The 20,443-nt window shown below is 37.1% G+C and overlaps 1 protein-coding gene and 1 pseudogene across 1 annotated transcript in view; both read left to right on the top strand.

Moving 5' to 3' along the window:
• ALMS1 (ALMS1 centrosome and basal body associated protein) overlaps positions 1–20,443 on the top strand; it is a 195,664-nt gene that overhangs the window by 91,266 nt on the left and 83,955 nt on the right. Inside the window, 1 exon segment of the mRNA XM_063078238.1 lies at positions 5,745–7,612. Coding sequence (XP_062934308.1) covers positions 5,745–7,612 — 1,868 coding nt within the window.
• LOC134363412 (small nuclear ribonucleoprotein F-like) lies at positions 8,874–9,202 on the top strand (annotated as a pseudogene).

Raw genomic sequence — 20,443 nt, forward strand, 5'->3', positions numbered from 1 at the left:
CATGATTTGCAAATATTTTCTCCCATTTAATCGGTTGCCTTTTCATTCTGTTGATGTCCTTTGATGCACAGAAGTTACTTTTGTTGCCTCTCCCCTTTGAGGCAGTTTTATGTATGACCTGCAGATTTATTCTTTGCATGTGAATGTTGTCTCAGCACTGTTGAAAAGACTGTTCTTTTCCTATTGAGTTTTCTTGGCCTGTTTGTCAAAGATCAATTAATTCACTATAAATGTTAGTGCTTATTTCTGTACTGTCAGTTTTATTCCATTGATCAGTATGTCTGTCATTGTGCCAGTACCATCCTGTGTGATTACTGTAACACTGTAGTAAGTTTTGAAATTGGAAATTGTGAGTCTTTCAACTTTGTTCATCATTTTAAAGATTATTTTGGCTATTCTGGATCCCTTGAATTTCAATTTTTATATCAATTTTAGGAATTTTAATAGGAGTTGCATTGAATCTGTAGATTAATATAGGAAGTATTAATCTTTCAGCCCATAAGCATGGCCAGTAAACATGGCCAGTGTAATAAGTATTTCAATCCATAAACATGGGTCACTTTTCTGTTTATTTTTATTTTCTTTCATTGTATTTAATAATGTTTTATAGTATATAAAACATTTATTTTGATAAATATATTCTCAAGTATTTTATTTTTATACTATTGTAAATGGAATTTTCTTAATTTTATTTTGGATTGTTAATTGTTAGTTTACTGAAATTCAATTGATTTTTGTATATTGGACTGGTACCCTGCAACTTTGCTGAACCTGTTTAGTAGTCTTAGTTTTGTGTGTTTTCCTTGGCATTTTTTGTAAAAAGTTCATGTCAGCTGCAAATAGAGATAGTTTTACTTTTGCCTTACCAATCTGGATTTTTAAAATTTCTTAACTGATTACCCTGGACTCTAGTATGATGTTGAATAGAAGAGGTAAGAATCAACATACTTGTTCTGATCATAGGAGGAAAGAAGCATCAAGTCTTTCACCATTCTGTATTAAGTTAGCTGAGTATTTATTTCTCATAGATGCCCTTCATCTGGTTAAGGAAGTCCATTCCATTCCTAGTTTGCTGAGAAATTTTTTCATGAAAGGGTGTTGGATTTTATTTAGCTAAGCAGTAGCTTTTAAGGGCCTATTAACATATCAAGTGATACATTATTGATCCGTTTTAAAATTTTTTATAGCTTTTTTAATAGCTTATCTAGAAATGGTTCTGTTACTATATTAAAATTTACTTGGCAAATACTAAAGCTATTAGAATTTTTTAAATGGAAAGGTTCTTGTGGAAGATGTTTATGATTATTATTAAAGCTTGAAAGATGTGTTGGGAGGAGGTAGGGAATCAACTATTCAAAAAAATTGTAAGATATGGGTTGTGGGGAAGGAGAAAGAGAAATATATTTTGGGATGAGTATAAATCTAATAATGCCCAGTTTTAAGAGATTGAAATAAATTTATGTTTCCCAAATTGGTGTACTTGTTTATCAGGAGTTGTCAGGGTAATGAGAAGCCACAGAATAAAATGGCATTTTAAAAATGTTAGTTTTGTCCAGTGGTATTTAATTAATTTTTTGGCTTTTTTTAAAACGTCAAGATATTGTTTTGAAATAATTGTAGATTCACATGCAGTTGTAAGAAATAAAAAGAGTGATCTCATGTATCCTCTATCCAATTTTTTTCAATGGAAACATTTTGCAAAACTGTAATGATACATCACAACCACAATATATTGTCACTGGTAGAGTCAAGATACTGAACAGTTATGTCACCACAAGGGTGCTTCATGTTGCCCTATAATAGCTACATCCACTTCTTTCTTGCCCCCATTCCTTCCTGAACCTCTGTTAAGCACTAATCTGTTCCCCATTTCCACAATTTTGTAATTTCAAGCATGTTATATAAATGAAATCATAGTATGTAACCTTTTTGTACTGACTTTTTTCACTGAGCATAATTATCTGGAGATTCATCCAGTGTATTGTGTGTATCAGTAGGTTTTCCTTTTTATTGCTGTGTAGTGTTTCATGGTGTGGATGTACCAGTCTGTTTAAATATTCATCTGTTGAAGGATTTTGATTGTTTCCCCATTTTTGGCTTTACAAATAAAGCTGCTATAAACATTCTTGTGTAGGTTTTTGTGTGAACATAAGTGTTTGTTTCTGTGGGATAAATGCCCAGGATTGCACCTGGATCATATGGTAGGTGCATGTTTAGGTTTTTGAGAAATGGTCACACATTGTCAGGGTGGTTGTACCATTTACATTACCATCAGCAATGTATGAGTGATCTAGGAATGCATAAGTACTCCACATCCTGACCAACATGATGTTGTCTTTATTCTTTATTTTAGCCATTCTGGTAAGTATATAGTGATATCTCATCATGGTTTTAATTTGCATTTCCTTAATGGTTTTTGATGTTGATCTTTTTTTCATATCCTTATTTCCCATCTTTGTATCCTATTCAGTGAAATATCCGTGTCTTTTGTCCATTTTCTAACTGGATTGTCTTTTTGGTTTTTTTTCTGTTGAGTTTTATGTTCTTTATATATGTTAGATACAAGTCCTTTATTGGATATGAGGTTTGCAAATATATTCTTCCAGCCTGTAGCTGAGAGAGAGAGGGGCACCTCATTAATTGCTGGGTGGGAATGAAGGTACAGACTCCCACACGTGGTCTTATCTGACACTACTGGGGAGCAATAACTCATTATCAGATGGTAAGGATGAAAGAAGGTCCTGGGCTCCTACTTGGCCTTCTCTCACCACCCTGACCTGGGTGTTGGGATGCCTCATTATGGTTTTGCAAGGATAGAAGTATAGGTTCCTTGGCCTTTTCTGGTGTGGGTGTGGGTATGGCTACAGTTTTTTCTGTAGTAGGATGGTTATTACCTAAAAATTTTTTGTCTTGCTAGGCTGTACCTTTACTGGTTTTTAAACTAGTGAGAGCAAGTTTTTGTTAGGGCTTTTGTCTGTGTCTGTTATTCCTGGGTTGCTGGCTTCTTTGGCTCCAAGCCTAGATAGATGAGACAAAAAGAAAACCCAGGGATCTCACCATTGTATCATTCCTCAGGTCCCAAGACCCCTAGTCAGTCTGTCTTCTTCTATATATCTTTCAGATTCTTCTTAGATTTTTTTTTACATATAATGTCCAGGGGGTTTAGTTCTACTTAGCAGGAGGAATAGGGAAAAGTACATCTACTCCATCATCTAGGAAGAGGTGGCATAATTTAAAATATTTTCATATGAAATCATATGTTTCTATATCATCAAATAGAATGCCAAATTATAATAACTTTATAGGTAAAACACAGAAGCCTCAAATAAATTTTATATTTATGGTAGTTTGGGGCACTGATCCTATGCCCCAGGAAAAAGTACTGGTTTTTCCTATTCTTAACAGGTAAAATATTAGGGTATAAGCCACGCCTCTGTAATAGAGAGCCAAAAACACAATGGTTCAAATAAGATGGAATTTTTTTTTCTTTCTTGTCCTGGTCAGGGGTAGGAAAGTGAGTGAGCTCTGTTCCTTGAAGTCATCCAAAGACCCAAGATGGCTGGGCAACTGAGCTGTCTTTAATGGCTTCTGAGGTTGTTCCAGTTATCACCATTTTCAACTGGAAAGAATAATGGTATTGGTAGTGGTGGTGGTATTGGAGGAACATGAAGGTTTATTTATTTATTTATTTATTTATTGGATCATAATTGATTATACATATTTTGGGGGTTCAGTGTTGATATATGCTGATCAAATCAATATTACATGCATATATATTGTTACAAATCATTCTTATTATTTATGCCCCTTATCCAATCTCTCCCTATCCTCCTTTTTTCCCCCCTCTGCCTAGATTTCTTCTCTCCTTCTGAAAGAGTAATGGTTACTCTGATGATTTGTTGCCTAGATGATCTGTCCAATGCTGAGAGGTGTGTTCAGGTCCCCCAATATTATCGTAGAGCAGATGCTTCTTCTGTCTCTCTGGAATGGGCTTTGTGGAGAGACACATTCTCTTCTTTTCTTTGGTCTCTGCCGGTGACTCTCCTTGTGTCAATGAATTCCAGTGGCTGGTGGACCATCTGCATAGTGGTTGTGGCATCTAGCTGGTTTCACGGTAGCTGTGGTTATTGTGGTGACTTTGGTGGGCCACCCACATGGAGGGGATGTTTTTGGCATGCTCCTTACCTAATTGCTGGTGGCTCTCAGCTCCATACCTCAGGACCCCAGGTGGGCCCCATGGCACTGACAGTGTGCCTTGTTGTGGGAGAAGGGTCCGGTCCCTGGCTCCATGCCTCAGGGCCCTGGGCAGGCCCCATAGCACAGGTGGTGTGCCCAGTTGTGGGAGGAGGGTCCGGTCCCTGGATCCGTACCCCAGGACCCCGGGCAGGCCCCAGTGGGTACCCTGTTTTTTCTTTCAGTTCTGTATTGGATTATTTACTGTTTCCACCCCTTAAACTCTGTGTTAGAACTAGTTTGTTGTCCTTTGCTTACTTCTAAAGTGGGGGAACTTCCTGTGGGGACCAGTACTTGAGCTCTGTGGTTGAGCTAAATTGCCACTTTGCTGCTGATTCCCTGGGGAGGGCTTTTTGTGCAGCACTGGTTTTAATGGTTGACTTTATAGGTGCTTCCGGATTTAGTGAAGTCTGCTGCACCTAGGTTGTGAGGAAACAGTGGTCTGGGCCTGAGTGTTTTCATCAGACTGCACCCCCTGCAGTTCTGTATTCCTGACCAGTCTCCACTGAGTGTCCCACGCTGATTGGGGTGCAGACAGCTGTCCTTGCTGTGCCCCGGTGGGCCCATCTCCCCTGCCACCTGTGCTGCAGAAACTTACCATGGGACGGGCCATGCTTCAGTCCCTTGCAATGACTCACCGGCCTCTGAGTGGCTCCTTTTTTTCATTTGTTGTGGCTCCTTGGTCCTATGTGGATCCACAGGGACCCTGTTAGTGGTCTTACTGGCCTGGGGGCCGCTAAGGCACTCTTCTCCCATGCCTCCTCTAAGCAACTCCCTCCAAAGGGTATAGCTGCGGCTTTTGCTTGCTCCTGCTCCACGCGCTCAGCAGCTCCAGCCTGGAAACAGCTGGGATTAGAAATGGTCAGAGCTGTTTTTTCTTTCTCTCATCATGGCTTCTCCCACCTTCATGTACTCTGTAGGTCTCTCCTCCTCTTCCCCTGAGCTGTAGCGGTTCCAGCTTGACTGTCATTGCTTTTTAATAGCTGTAAATTAGTTGATTTGTGGGAGAGAGTGACGCTGGGGACTGTCTATTCCACCTTCTTGACTGGAAGTCCTTGAACGTGGAAGTTTAGAAATTGATCTTAAGGACAGGAAGCCTAGGTTGCACTTAATGCCTTTGCTCACATTCCATTGGCCCTAGTCATATAATCACAACTAGCTGCAAAAGAAACAGGAAATGTGTCCAGTTTGGTAGCTATGTGGCCAGCAGAAGTTTGGGTGAGGGACTTCTATTACTAAAGGAGAAAAGGTAAGAATACATACTGGTAATAGTAGTCTTTGCTGTAGTTACTTTAATAGAAAAATTTTAGAAGACCTCTACTGAATGGTCTTAATTATCATGAGCCATTTTATTCTGTAGTTAACTGTCTTTTTCTGGCTGCTTTTTTTGACCTGTTTTATTATTATAAAAGAATGACATGACCTTCATGGCCAAATGTTAGTCTTTATATAAAAGTGATGTGTATAACTATTTGGACTATTTCAAGTAAGATCCCATTTGTATCTTGTAGGGTCTACAGAGTCCACAGGGAACAAGATGCAAGCCAGAAGCTGTATGTAGTCACATTATTATTGAGAGCCATGAGAAAGGATGTTTCAGGACTCTAACTGCTGAACAACCACAACTGGACAGCCACCCTTATGTTTTCAGATCTCCTGAACCCTCAGAAATGATCAGAGGACGGCAGAGTCCGTCGTCATGGAGAGCCAGGCATATCAACCTTTCAACATCACTAGACCAGAGCAACCCCCATTTCAAAGTTTGGAATTCTTTGCGGTTACAGAGTCATTCCCCACTTCAAAACCTAATACCTGATGACTTAAAAATTAGCGAGGGTCTTCAAATGCCATTCCGAGAAAAAATGGACCCTTGGCTGTCAGAATTTGTAGAACCTATTTGTGTGCCACCTAAAGAAGTGGATTTTCATTCTTTGTCACAAATGCCGCCCCCAGAACCCATGAAAAAGTTTACTACCTCCATCACTTTTTCATCTCACCGACATTCTCAATGCATTTCAGATTCCTCTGTTCTTAAGGTTGGTGTTACTGAAGGTAGCCAGTATACTGGAGCATCTGTGGGGGTATTTAATTCTCATTTCACTGAAGAGCAAAATCTTCCTAGAGATCTAAAACAGAAAACCTCTTCCCCTTCATCATTTAGAGTGCTTAGTCATTCGCCAGATAAAGATGTGACTATTTTAGCAGAAGGTAATAGGCAAAGCCAAAAATTACCTGTTGATTTTGAGCATTCTCATCAAGAAGAAAAACTCTTAGAGAGAACAGATTTTAAAGTCAGTCATTCTGAGCCCAGTACCAGTGCAAATTGTAGTGATGTAAAGGAAATTCAAATTTCTAGTAACCAGGCCCTCATTAGCATGGGCAGACCAAGTTCCACATTAGGAGTAAGCAGACTGAGTTCCACACTAGGAGTAAAAAAGAAGACTGTGACTATAACTCCAGATCTTCCTTCGCACATTTTTCTTGAACAACGAGAGCTCTTTGAACAAAGCAAAGCCCCACATGCAGATCACCATATGAGAAAACACCATTCTCCCCCTTGTCAGCATCAGGATTATGTAGCTCCAAACCTACCTTCTTGTATTTTTTTTGAACAACGAGAACTCTTTGAACAAAGCAGAGCCCCACATGCAGATCATCAGATGAGAGAAAACCATTCCCCCCTTCCTCAATGTCAGGATTATATAGCTTCAGACCTTCCTTCTCCCATTTTTCTTGAACAATGTCAAAGCAAAGCCCCAGGTGTAGATGACCACATGAGAAAAAACCATCTCCCCCTTCCTAAAGGTCAGGAGTGTGTAGTAGAAAAGAATAATCAACATAAGCCTAAATCTCACATTTCTAATATGATAAATGTTGAAGCCAAATTCAGTAACGTGGTCTCTCAGTTGGTCCCAAATTACAATACATTATCAACATCTGCACCTACTCCACCTTCAAATAGAAAAGCACTTTCTTGTGTTCGTATAACTCTTAGTCCCAAGACTCCTTCCAAGTTGGATAGTGGAACCTTAGATAAAGGATTTCATTCATTGGATCCTGCTACTAAAACAAGGATGAATAGTGAGTTTAACTCTGACCTACAAACTATATCTTCGAGACCATTGGAATCAACCTCCAAATTATTGACCAGTAAACCTATAGCACAGGATCAAGAATCTTTAGGTTTTCTAGGACCTAAATCTTCACTGGACTTCCAAGTTGTACAGTCTCCTCTTCCAGATAGTAATAATGTTACTCAGGACTTGAAAACCATACCTTCTCAGAATAGCCAGATAGTAACCTCAAGGCAAATACAAGTGAACATTTCAGATTTGGAAGGACATTCCCGTCCAGAGGGGACTCCGGTATCTGCAGATCGGTGAGTCTCATTGTGATAACAAGCAAGCCGATGGAATTTGTGATAGTTTAAAATACTTAAACAAATGTAAGTTTGTGGGGGAAAGGCAGTATGATTTCTCTTAGTGGAGATTGTATCTGACTAATCTGCTAGAAGTCTTTCAAAGAATATATATAAGTAAGAGAACACGTTAATATGTTTATACTTAAAAAGGACTTGTGGCAAGACTTGACATCAAGTGTTCTAAAAATTGAAGTATTTGAGAAGAATCTTTAATCATCCAATGGTACAATTTTCTAATTCCTTATTTGTTGTGTTGGAGATATTCTCAAGGGAGGTCATGCTCTCTCTCTTATTCTCTCTCTTTCTCTGTATCCCACCCCCCTCCCCTTTCCCTCTCTGGTTCCATTTCATGATTTCCCTTAGTATTTAGAAAGAAAAAAAGTAACTTTACAGTAGAATGGCAGATATCACTTTAGCCAAGTGATTAGGGTTAACATCACCAGTAATGCATATCAGCATAATGTACTTCCTGATACAATGCCCCACCTCACAATATATTGTAGGAAAGGAAACCCAATTCAGGGATAAATGCATTAGATTTATATTATTCAGCCTAATTTTAGCACTTTGTCATTAATTCAGTTTTACCTTAATGAGTCTCTTATAATATGGCTAAATAGAATTACCTGTGTGTTTAATGTTTCTACCTTACATTTGAGAAGGCAGCATACCATAGTGGAAAGCACTGGGCTTGGGAGGAAGGGGAAAAAAATGTTTAGGCAACAGCCACATGTGGTAGTCATGGCAACGAGGAACTTACATATGCTATCTTATTTAGTCCTCTTGATGACCCTGTGGGGTAGGTGATGATATTCCTGTCTACCCACTGGAAAACAAGACACTGACATTGCTGCTTGTGCCAAGTGATGCTGTTTCTAAGCAGGACGGTGAGCATTCGAATGCAGTCTGTCTGATCAAAGCAAGAGCTTGCTCTCCTACACAGTATTCTCCCAGAATCTTATCCTACTTTCAGCCTATCTTCCAGCCATGATCTTGGACAAGTCATTTAATATCTTTGCCATGGATATGTGGGAGATGGTGGAGGAAAGGATTGGAAAGCTGAAAGGTCCCTTACAGCTCTAAAAGTTAGTGATTGATTTTTTTTTCTCTTGAGGTTCAGTGGTTGGGGGCCTGTGGTAGCTGCTTCAACCACTGAACAGCTAGGGATGGGCGGCAACTAGCTTGAGGGTGAGTACCCTAGCATTTGCCCGTAGTTAAGATGAGTTTACCCCTCAGTCTCAAACTTTTCCTGAGTGCATTAACAGGAAAGCCAGTGATGGTGAAACTTAAGTAGGGAATGGAGTACTGGGGCTACCTGGTATTAGCGATGGCTTGATGAATATGCAGCTTGCAAATATGAGGGTCCTTGAAAAAATTTATGGAAAAATAAAATTAAAAGATAATACTAGTATTTCCATGAACTTTTTGAAGACTGCCTCTTATAGAAGGATGTGTAGATGGGGAGTTATCTGGACATCTGGATAAAATAATGTTCTTTATATTAGAGGTGTAGAAGAAGAGGAAGAAGATGGGGAAAAGAGAGAATAGCATCTTTTGTGGGGGATTTTAAAAATATGTATGTCTTGTATTGAATATCCCACCAAAACTTAATCCCCACTGTGACAGTGTTAAGAGGGTGGGACATGCTTCTGTGGGAGTTGAAAGGTGGGGACTTGAAGAAGTGATTGGATTGGGAGGACTGTACCCTCATGAACGGACTGATTTATTCTTGGAATAGTGACCATGGTGCTGAGGGCTTTAAAAGGAGAGCACACGAGGAGCTATCTCTCTCTCTGCTGTGCCATTCTGCCACTTGAGCCGCCCCTGGGTCACTGTTGCCACCAATAAGACCTTTACCAGATGTGTTCCCTGGACTTTGGACTTCCTAGCCTCCAAAACTGTAAGCAATAAATTTTGTTTTCTTATAAATCACCCGGTTCCAGGTATTTTGTTATAAACAACAGAAATGGACTAATACAATGTATTTCTAGACAATAAAGATTTTTTTGTTTTTCAACTTGAAAAAAAAGTTAGTGATTGAGAATTGGATTGAGGCAAAAAAAAAAAGTCACTTGTTGATTGGTGCTATAGAGATCAGTACTGATACTTTTTCTTTAGAAAATTGTTTAGAAATTAAAAGATTGACAAATTTATATACAGTAGTTTAAACTCATCAATGTTTATTTTTATTTATTTATTTATTTTGGTGGCTGGCCAGTATGGGAAACTGAACCCTTGACATTGGTATTATGAGGCCACAGTCTAACCAACTGAGCTAACTGGCCAGAGTTTAAATGCGAAGTTATTGGAACTGAATTCCTTGAAAATCAGACAAGGCTATGAATGAGAAGAAAATAATAGATTATTATAAATATGAATTAATAATGCCATTTAGGGCCGACCCCGTGGCTCACTCGGAGAGTGCGGCGCTGGGAGCGCAGTGGCGCTCCCGCCACGGGTTCGGATCCTATATAGGGATGGCCGGTGCACTCACTGGTTGAGCGCAGTGCGGACGACACCAAGCCAAGGGTTGCGATCCCCTTACCGGTCACAAAAAAAAAAAAAAAATAAATAATAATGCCATTTATTCAGAATGTAGTAATTGCCAGGCATTGTAGTGGATGTTTACATCATTTTATACTTAGTATACTCATCAGAGATAGTTATTATTACCTCATTGATGGATTTTGAAAACCTGAGTTTTAGAGAAATTAAGTGTTTTGCTCAAAATCACATGGCCATTAATTGTTGGAAGTGGCATTTAAATGTAGGTTTGTCTGATCCCAGAGTCCATAAATAATTCAGAGTACACACGTGTGTGAGTATAAATGCATAAAACATATATGTAAATATATGTGTAAAATATTTTAAAACTTCTTGAATACGACCCCAAAAGCACGGGCAACCAAAGGAAAAATAAACAAATGGGATTATATCAAACTAAAAAGCTTCTGCACAGCAAAAGAAACAATTAAAAGAGTTAAAAGACAACCAACAGAGTGGGAGAAAATATTTGCAAAATATACATCTGACAAAGGATTAATATCCAGAATATATAAGGAACTCAAACAACTTTACAAGAAGAAAACAAGCAACCCAATTAAAAAATGGGCAAAAGAGCTAAGAAGGCATTTCTCTAAGGAAGATATCCAAATGGCCAACAGACATATGAAAAAATGCTCAACATCACTCAGCATCCGGGAAATGCAAATCAAAACCACATTGAGATACCATCTAACCCCAGTTAGGATGGCTAAAATCCAAAAGACTATGAACGATAAATGCTGGCGAGGCTGCGGAGAAAAAGGAACTCTCATACATTGTTGGTGGGACTGCAAAATGGTGCAGCCTCTATGGAAAATGGTATGGAGGTTCCTTAAACAATTGCAAATAGATCTACCATACGACCCAGCCATCCCACTGTTGGGAATATACCCAGAGGAATGGAAATCATCAAGTCGAAGGTATACCTGTTCCCCAATGTTCATCGCAGCACTCTTTACAATAGCCAAGAGTTGGAACCAGCCCAAATGCCCATCATCAGATGAGTGGATACGGAAAATGTGGTACATCTACACAATGGAATACTACTCAGCTATAAAAACGAATGAAATACTGCCATTTGCAACAACATGGATGGACCTTGAGAGAATTATATTAAGTGAAACAAGTCAGGCACAGAAAGAGAAATACCACATGTTCTCACTTATTGGAGGGAGCTAAAAATTAATATATAAATTCACACACACACATACATACACACACAAACCGGGGGGGGGGGAGGAAGAAGATATAACAACCACAACTATATGAAGTTGATACAACAAACAAACAGAATGGACATTGTTGGGGGGGAGGGGGGGAGGGAGAAGGGAGGGAGGTTTTGGTGATGGGGAGCATTAATCAGCTACAATGTATATCGACAAAATAAAATTAAAAAAAAAATAAATAAAAATAAAAATAAACTTCAAAAACATAGATTAAAAAAAAAAAAAAACTTTTTGTACCTTCCAGCCACCAAAAAAAAATTTTTTTTTCATTTTGCGATAACTTCAGACCTACAGAGGAGTTGCAGAAATAGTACAAAGAGTTCCTGTATTAGTTATCTATTGCTGTGTTATTTATATTTATATTACTCTGAAATGTATCAGCTTAAAACAGAAAACATTACCCCTCAGCTTCTGTAGGTCAGAAGTCCAGGCATAGCTTAGCTGGGTGTTTTTGGCTTAGGTTTTCTCAGAAGGTTGCAAATGAGGGATTGGCCACAGCTGTGGTCTCTTCTCACAGCTCAGCTGAGAAGATGTACATCCAAGCTCACTTGCATGGCAGTTGGCCGGAGATATCAGTTCCTTCCCTCTATAAAGCAGCTCACAATATGACATTTAAGCTTCCCTTAGAGTGAGCAAGTGAGAGAGCAAGAGAGGGTACCCAAGACAAAAGCCACAGTCTTTTTGTAACCTAACCTTGGATGTGACATCTTGTCACTCTACTACATTCTATTACATAGGAATGAGTCTATATGCAGCTCAGGAGTTACGCAAGTGCATGAATACCAGGAGGTAGAGATCATTGGGGGATATCTTAGACATTGCCTGTATACCTTTTACTGAAGCTTCCCCTATGTTAACATCTTACCGTAACATCATAACCGTAAAATATTTATCAAGACTAAGAGATTGTCCTTGGTATAAAACTATAACTGTAGACTGATTTGGATTTCACCAGGTTTTTCCACAAATGAACTTTTTCTGTTTCAGATCCAACCCAGGATCCCATATTGCATTTTAGTTGTTATATCATCTTAGTCTCCTCTAACCTGTGACAATTTCTCAGTCTCTCCTTGTATTTCATGACCATGACACTTTGAAGAGTACTTATTAGTTATTTTGGAGAAAGTCCTTCAACTTGGCTTTGTCTGATGGCTCAAGATTAAATTGAAGTTATACATTCTCAATACATCACATCAGGGAGCAGATTATGTTGATATGCTTTACTGGTGATGTTAACCTCGATCACTTGGCCAATGTGGTGTCTACTAGGATTCTCCACTATAAAGTTTCTGTTTTTCCTCTGTAAATACTAAGTATTTGAGGGAGATACTGTGAAACTATGCCAATATTCTGTTTCTGTTTAAACTTTGGGCACTAATTTTAACATTCATCAGTGGATCTTGGCTGTGGCAATTAATTAGTCTGGTTTTCTAATGATGTTTTTCTATGTATTTCTTTTCTTCTACATTTATTAATTGGAATTCTTCTGTAAAAAAGAACTATTGTTCCTCCCCCATTTGTTTATTCCTTTGGTTATTTACATCAGTATAGACTCATGAGTATTTATTTCATTCTTTGGATTATAGTCCAATACTACTACTATTATATTGTTGCTCAAGTTGTTCCAGTTTTAGCTATTTTGGGTTGACTTGTTGCTGCTGAGGGGTCATTGCTTCTGGCCCCTCTCGGTGAATAAAGCTAAGAAATATGAGATGTATGTATGTTAACTTATGTTATACCCACTTATGTGTATATCCCCTTCTATATCTGGTAATCTCTGATATATAATTTTTTTGAAATCATGAATCCATATTGATACTTCTGACTCCAGTCCAGAACTGCAGGGTTGATTCTAGCCTTTCCATTTCTTTATTTGTAATTTCTTTCTCTAATTGTGATCAACCTGGCTCTCATTATCATTATTTTATTATTTATCATTATTATTCATCCTAGTATGTAAAGTAGTTTCAGAATTCCTAACCCATGGGCCGGCCCGTGGCTCACTCGGGAGAGTGCGGTGCTAATAACACCAAGGCCCCGGGTTCGGATCCCATATACGGATGGCCGGTTCGCTCACTGGGTGAGCGTGGTGCTGACCACACCAAGTCAAGGGTTAAGATCCCCTTACCGGTCATCTTTTTAAAAAAAAATAAAAAAAGAATTCCTAACCCATGACCGCATGAGAAACAAATTCTCCAAGTAGAGTACAGTGTTTATGTACAGTTTTGAATTCAGCATTGCAATATCCAGTTAAAATGCAGCTTATTAGTTTCTTAGGTAAGCTTCTCTCTTACCCATACCCTTCAGTATGACTATGTGATTCATTTATAATACAGTTAGATTCATTTATCATATTCTGCATTCTATCTTTGCCTTACATCCTGATTAACTTTTTAAAAAATTTACATACAGTAAACTTCACTTTCTGTGGTGTCAAATTTTATCTACAACCACAGTTTCATATAAAGCAGCTCCATCAATCCAAAAATTCTCCCGTGCCATTCCTTTATACACAGTCCCTGCCCATATCCCAGACCCCCGGAAATCCCTGGTCTGTTTTCTTCCTTATAGTTGTGCTTTTCCAGAGTTGTAAAAATGGAATTCTAGACTATGTAACAGCCTGTTGGTTCTGACTTCTTTTTATTTTATAAAATGTACTTAAGATTCATCCATCTTGTATAAATCAATAGTTTGTTCCTTTTTGTTGCTTTATTAAAATCAATTATCCTTCTTTGTTTCCTTCTTTTTTTTTTTTTTTTTTTTTGGCAGCTGGCCAGTACAGGGATCAAACCTTGTTTCTTTATATTATAATTCCATTGTACAGATTACCACAGTTTGTTCATCTGTTCTTTCATTGAAGGATATTTAAGATGTTTCCAGTTTGGGGTCATTAAAATTAGAGCTGCCATAAATGTTTATATATAGGTTTTTGTTTCTCTAAGGTAAATAGTCAGGAGGGGGATTCCTGAGTCATATGGTATAGTTGTATGCTTAACTTTATAAGAATTGTTTAGAAGTAAACTAAACTAGACTATTTTTTCAGAGTGGCTGTATCATAATTGCATTCCTATTAGTAGTGTATGAGTATATTAGTTACGCCACATCCTCACCAACATGTGATATTGTCAATATATTTTAGCCATTTTTATAGTTGTTCAGTGATATCTCAACATGGTCTTATTTGCATTTCCCTAGTGATAATTATAATGAACACATTTTTATGTGCTTATTTACCATCTTCTTTGGTGAAGTGCTTTTTAAATAGTGTTGTTTATTTTATTATTGTTGAGTTTTGAGAGTTCTTAATATATTCTAGATACAAGTCCTTTGATAGATATGTTATTTGCAAGTATTTTCCTGCAGTATGTGACTTGTCTTTTCATCCTCTTAAAACAGGGTCTTTCGTACAACAAATGTTTTTAATTTTGATGAAGTTCAGTTAATTGATTTTTTTATGGGTCCTGTGATTGGGTTGACAGTTCTTTTCTTTCCATGCTTTAAAAATGTTCTGCTTCCTTTTGAATTCCATGATTTTTGATGAGAAATCCACAGTCATTTGAATCATTATTTCCCTGTAAGTAAGAAGCAGTGTATCATTTTTCTCTGGTTACTTTAACTTATTGAAAACAGATTGACTATGTTTCTAGGCATGGATTTCTTTGGGTCATCTTGTTTGGGGTTTGCTGAGCTTTTTAAGCCTATAGGCTTATATCTTTAATCAAATTTGAGGAGTTTCAGCTATTATTTCTTGAAATATTTTTTCTGCACCACACTCTTTCTTCCCTCCAATTTTCTGATGACACAAATGTTAGTTTTTTTGATATGATTTTATGTTCCTGAAGCATTGTTGATTTTTTTTCCCCTGCTGTTTAGATGAATTATTTCTATTAATCTGTCTTAGAATTAGCTAAGTCTTTCCTCTGTCATTTCCATTCTGCTATTGACCTGATTTTTCTGGTTCTTTATATGCTGAATGATTTTGGATTGTATTTTATAGTATTATTTTGTTTAAATTCTATAGAGAATGTTGATGTTTTGCTTTAGCAGGCAATTGACCCAGTTGGGTTCAAGTTAAAAATTCCATTCAGCCTTTTGTGGGTTGTAGTTCCAATGTCAGTCAGTTTTCAAAGTTTTTGCAGTGCTTTTCAGATCTGTTCTGTAGGTAGATACCTAGGGGTCAGTCTGAGACCCGGCCATTTGTCAGTCCCATACTTCAGTTCTCAAAATGTAGGTATACTTCCGGGTCAGACCCACATGTGCATAGCTCAGGGGTAAGCCCAGGAATTTATTTATTTATTTATTTATTTATTTATTTATTTATTTATTTATTTTTTTTTTTAATTTTTTTTAAAATTTTATTTTGTCGATATACATTGTAGCTGATTAATGCTCCCCATCACCAAAACCTCCCTCCCTTCTCCCTCCCCCCCTCCCCCCCAACAATGTCCTTTCTGTTTGTTTGTTGTATCAACTTCAAATAATTGTGGTTGTTATATCTTCTTCCCCCCCCCCCCCCGGTTTGTGTGTGTGTGTGTGTGTGTATGTGTGTGTGTGAATTTATATATTAATTTTTAGCTCCCTCCAATAAGTGAGAACATGTGGTATTTCTCTTTCTGTGCCTGACTTGTTTCACTTAATATAATTCTCTCAAGGTCCATCCATGTTGTTGCAAATGGCAGTATTTCATTCGTTTTTATAGCTGAGTAGTATTCCATTGTGTAGATGTACCACATTTTCCGTATCCACTCATCTGATGATGGGCATTTGGGCTGGTTCCAACTCTTGGCTATTGTAAAGAGTGCTGCGATGAACATTGGGGAACAGGTATACCTTCGACTTGATGATTTCCATTCCTCTGGGTATATTCCCAACAGTGGGATGGCTGGGTCGTATGGTAGATCTATTTGCAATTGTTTAAGGAACCTCCATACCATTTTCCATAGAGGCTGCACCATTTTGCAGTCCCACCAACAATGTATGAGAGTTCCTTTTTCTCCGCAGCCTCGCCAGCATTTATCGTTCATAGTCTTTTGGATTTTAGCCATCCTAACTGGGGTTAGATGGTATCTCAATGTGGTTTTATAAACGATGTTAAGGAGTTGTTTTCCTCTCTGAGATTTACCTTGAGCTCCCCTTTCCTAGTCCTCAGTAGAGAAAGAAGTGGCTTTATTTACCTCTGTCTTCTTTGTGCTTCCTGTGACTACTTTGTGTCGGGGCCAAATGGCACAGGACGGAGGGAGAAAAAATCAGCCGGGGTTTGCCTCATACTCTTGAGACCACACTTCTTTTGGTAGAAGATGAAGTTTTCTCTCCCTTAGAATTTTATCTTCTGCCAGCCTCTGTTACTGCTATACTACTGCCACCGTGGGATTACTTAGGCGCTGTGGCTCAAAAGAACAGAGAAAAGAAAAGGAGGATTTCCACACTCTATCTGAGTATTAGGAGACCCCTCTTACACTCCTAAATCCTGAACTAGAGGACTTGTCTTGGATGTCTGTTTATGATAATACCTACTTCCAGGTTTCAGGCTATACTGAGTTCAGGCCAGGGAATGCCAGAGGAAACAAAAATGATGGTAAACTCATCACCGTTTTGGTGATATTTTGAGTTTTCATGATCTTCCTCAATCTGCCTGTTCCTGTTATTTTTCAGAGTCTTCCAATAGCTGCTCCACTTAGTCTGTCTAGGTTTTATAGCTGTATACGGTGGGAAAGACAGGAAGAGATATGCCTACTTGGAACTGGAACTGTTGATACCTTTTTTTGTTCCCATCACAGCACATTAGAGTTGCATTTACTCCACATCCTTGCCAACACTTGGTATTTCCAGTTATTTTTAATTTTAGTAATTCTAAATGCAGATATGAAACAGTATAGTATTGTTTTAATTTGTATTTCCCTGATGACTAATGATGCTGAGCATCTTCTCTGTGCTTCTTAACCATTTGTATGTTATTTCTGAAGTATCTGTTCACTTTTGTTTATTGGGTTGTCTTATTATTTTAGACTTTTAAATGTATTCCAGATATAAATCCTCTGTGTACTGCAAATATTTTTTCACAGTCTGTGATTTGATTTTCATTTTCTCAATGGTGTCTTTTGAAGACCAGGAACTTTCAATTATGATAAAATCTAGTTTGATAATTTTTTTAATGTTTGGTATTTTTTCATGTCTTGTTTAAGAAAATGTCTGAGTGTTATGAAAATTTTCTCCTTTGTTTTCATGTAGAAATGTTATAGTTTTAGATTTATGTTTAATTCTGTTATCTATTTCAAATTAATTTTTGTGTGTGGTATAAGTTATGCAGTTGAAGATCATTTTCTCCCACATAGATATTCCAGTACCACTTTTGGAAACTGATTATTTCCTTATTGAATTTAGTTGACAACTTTGTCAAAATCAATTGGCCTTATATTTGTAGGTTTATTTTTGGAGTTTCTGTTCTGTTTCTTTTTTCTTTTTATTTATCATTATACCAATACCACAGTGTTTTGATTATTATGGTTTATAGTAAGTATTGAAATTAGATTATGTCCTCCAACATTGTTTTTCTTTTCAAAATTGCTTATGCTATTTAAGTCCCTTGCGTTTCCATATAAGTTTTAGAATAAGTTTCTCAATTTCTCCAAAAAGCCTGCTGGGATTTTGTTTGGGATTGCTTGAATCTGTAAATCATTTTGGAAATGATTAACATTTTAATAATATTGAATCTTCCCATGTATGAACATGGTGTTTTTTTCCCACTCATTTAAATCTTCTTTAATATCTCAGTGACAAGTTGTAATTTTCAGTGAGTAGGTCTTGTATATCTTTTGTTAAATTTATTCCTAAGTAGTTTATGTTTTTTGGTACTATTGTATATGGTAGTTCAAAATTTGTATTTTCTTGTTGTTTGTGGCTTATACATAGAAATAATGTTGTCAAGCCAATTTGCAGCAGTCAGCTTGTTAATTTTAATTTATTATTCTTTAGGTCAGAGCTTCCATGCGCACTGTGGGGTATGTTAGGGCAATGGGTGCTATAGGGAATTTATGCAAGGCAATAGTTCTGGTGGTTTAGACATACCTATTTGTCCTTTATGTTATGTTCAGTAACTCCCTTAAGATTTTGGGAGTACTTGTTTAAATTTAATGGGATCCTCAGATGTAAAGTCTGTTCTTTACAGACAATCATATCACCAAGGAACACAGCAGTTTTACTCCTTCCTTTCCAATCTTCATGCCTTTTATTTCTTTTTTGTGCCTAATTTTCTGGCTAGAACATTGAAGATAATATCAAATAAACGTAGTAAGAGCAGACATCTTGCCTTGTTCCCCGTCCTTGGGAGATGGGATAGGGAGTGGATTTAATGTTTCATCATTAAGTTTAATGTTACCTGTGGGTGCTCTTTATCAGATTGAGGATGTCTTCCTCTATTCTTTGTTTGTCGTGAGTTTTTAATCAAGAATGAGCATTTTTCAAATGCTTTTCCTGCTGTATGGAGATGATCATATGTGTTTTCTCCTGTTTTCTATTGTTGTGGTGAACTACATTGATTAGATTTCAAATGTTAAATCTATCTTGCATTACTGGGATAAACTCCTACTATATGTTTTTTTTTTTTTTTAACATATAGCTGAATTCAATTTGCTAATGTTGGTTTTTAATCTTCTTGAAGTATCCTGATATCAGAGTTATGGTGACTTCAAAAAAATTGGGAAATGTTCACTCTTCCTCTGTTTTCTAAAAGAGTTTGTGTTAGATTGGTATTATTTCTTTAAATCTATCATATTGCTTTTGCTTTCTATTTGTACCATTTAGTTTTTGTTCTTTTTTGACTTCTTTTGTATTAATCTTACAAAAATGTCTTTTAGTACTCTATTTCATTCTCCTTATTTGCTTTTTGGTGTATGTCTTTATTTTTTAGTGATGTTCGTGATCACCCTGCAGCAGTGGGATACACTTCCACTTAAAATTTGGTGCAGATGTCAAGGCTGATGACACTCCTCATACCAAGAGAATTTGAGAGGAAGTTTATTACACAAGGGACTCCCAGGGAGATCTGGTGGGCACAATCAGGTGCAGGCTAGCTTGGACAAAGCAAAGGGAGTGGGTTGGGCTTATAGTGGGACTGGGAAAAAAGGTTCCTTGCATGCAGGGTTTAAATTTCCTGTTTGTGCCAAAGGAGGAGGCACTCATACCAGGCTTTCTTATCAGCCTGTTCAGCTATGGGAACAAAGGTAAAAGGGAAGGAGAGTGAAGCTTAAGAAGAAGTCAGTAGTCACACATCAAAAATGGAGTCAGATTCTTTATTATGGTATTACAATGGTCTTTGCAGAGATTACCATATGCATCCTTAATTTATATGTTATCCTTTACGTTAGATACAATTTGCCTAATATTTTGTTTAGGGTTTTTACATCTATGTTCATGGGAGACAATCAACTGTAATTTTCTTTTCTTGCATTATCTTTTTTTGCTTTTGATATGAACATTGGAGTGACATCATAAATGTATTGGAATGCTCTGAAAGTTTGTGTGAGATTGGTATTATTTCTTTCTTAGATGTTTGGCAGAATTCATCAGTGAAGCCATCTTGGCCTGGAGTTTTTATTACAGATTCAGTTTCTTTAATAGATATGATTATGCAGAGTTTATTTTTTACTGGTGTCAGTAAAATTATTTACTGGTGTCTTGAAAAATATTTTTCAAGAGTTTTTTTTGTTGTTGTTCTACATTGTTAAAATTTATTGGCATGAGTTAACTTAGTAATACTTTATCCTCTTATTATTTTGATTTCTCGATCTCTAGTGATACTAGTTTTTTAATGTCTGACTTTGGTAATTTGTGTTTTCTCTCTTTTGTTTAGTCATTCCAGCTAAGGGTTTTATTGATCCTTTCTAGTGTGTGTTTTCTATTTCATTAATTTTTCGGTTTTTTTTTTTCTTTCTATTTTGTGTTTTGATTTGATGTTCTTTTTCTACCTTTCTGAGAATATATACTTTTTTTTGTTTTCATTAATTTTTAGCCTTCTTTTCTA

This window comes from Cynocephalus volans, chromosome 14 (genome assembly GCF_027409185.1).
Source record: "Cynocephalus volans isolate mCynVol1 chromosome 14, mCynVol1.pri, whole genome shotgun sequence".
Lineage (NCBI taxonomy): Eukaryota > Metazoa > Chordata > Mammalia > Dermoptera > Cynocephalidae > Cynocephalus > Cynocephalus volans.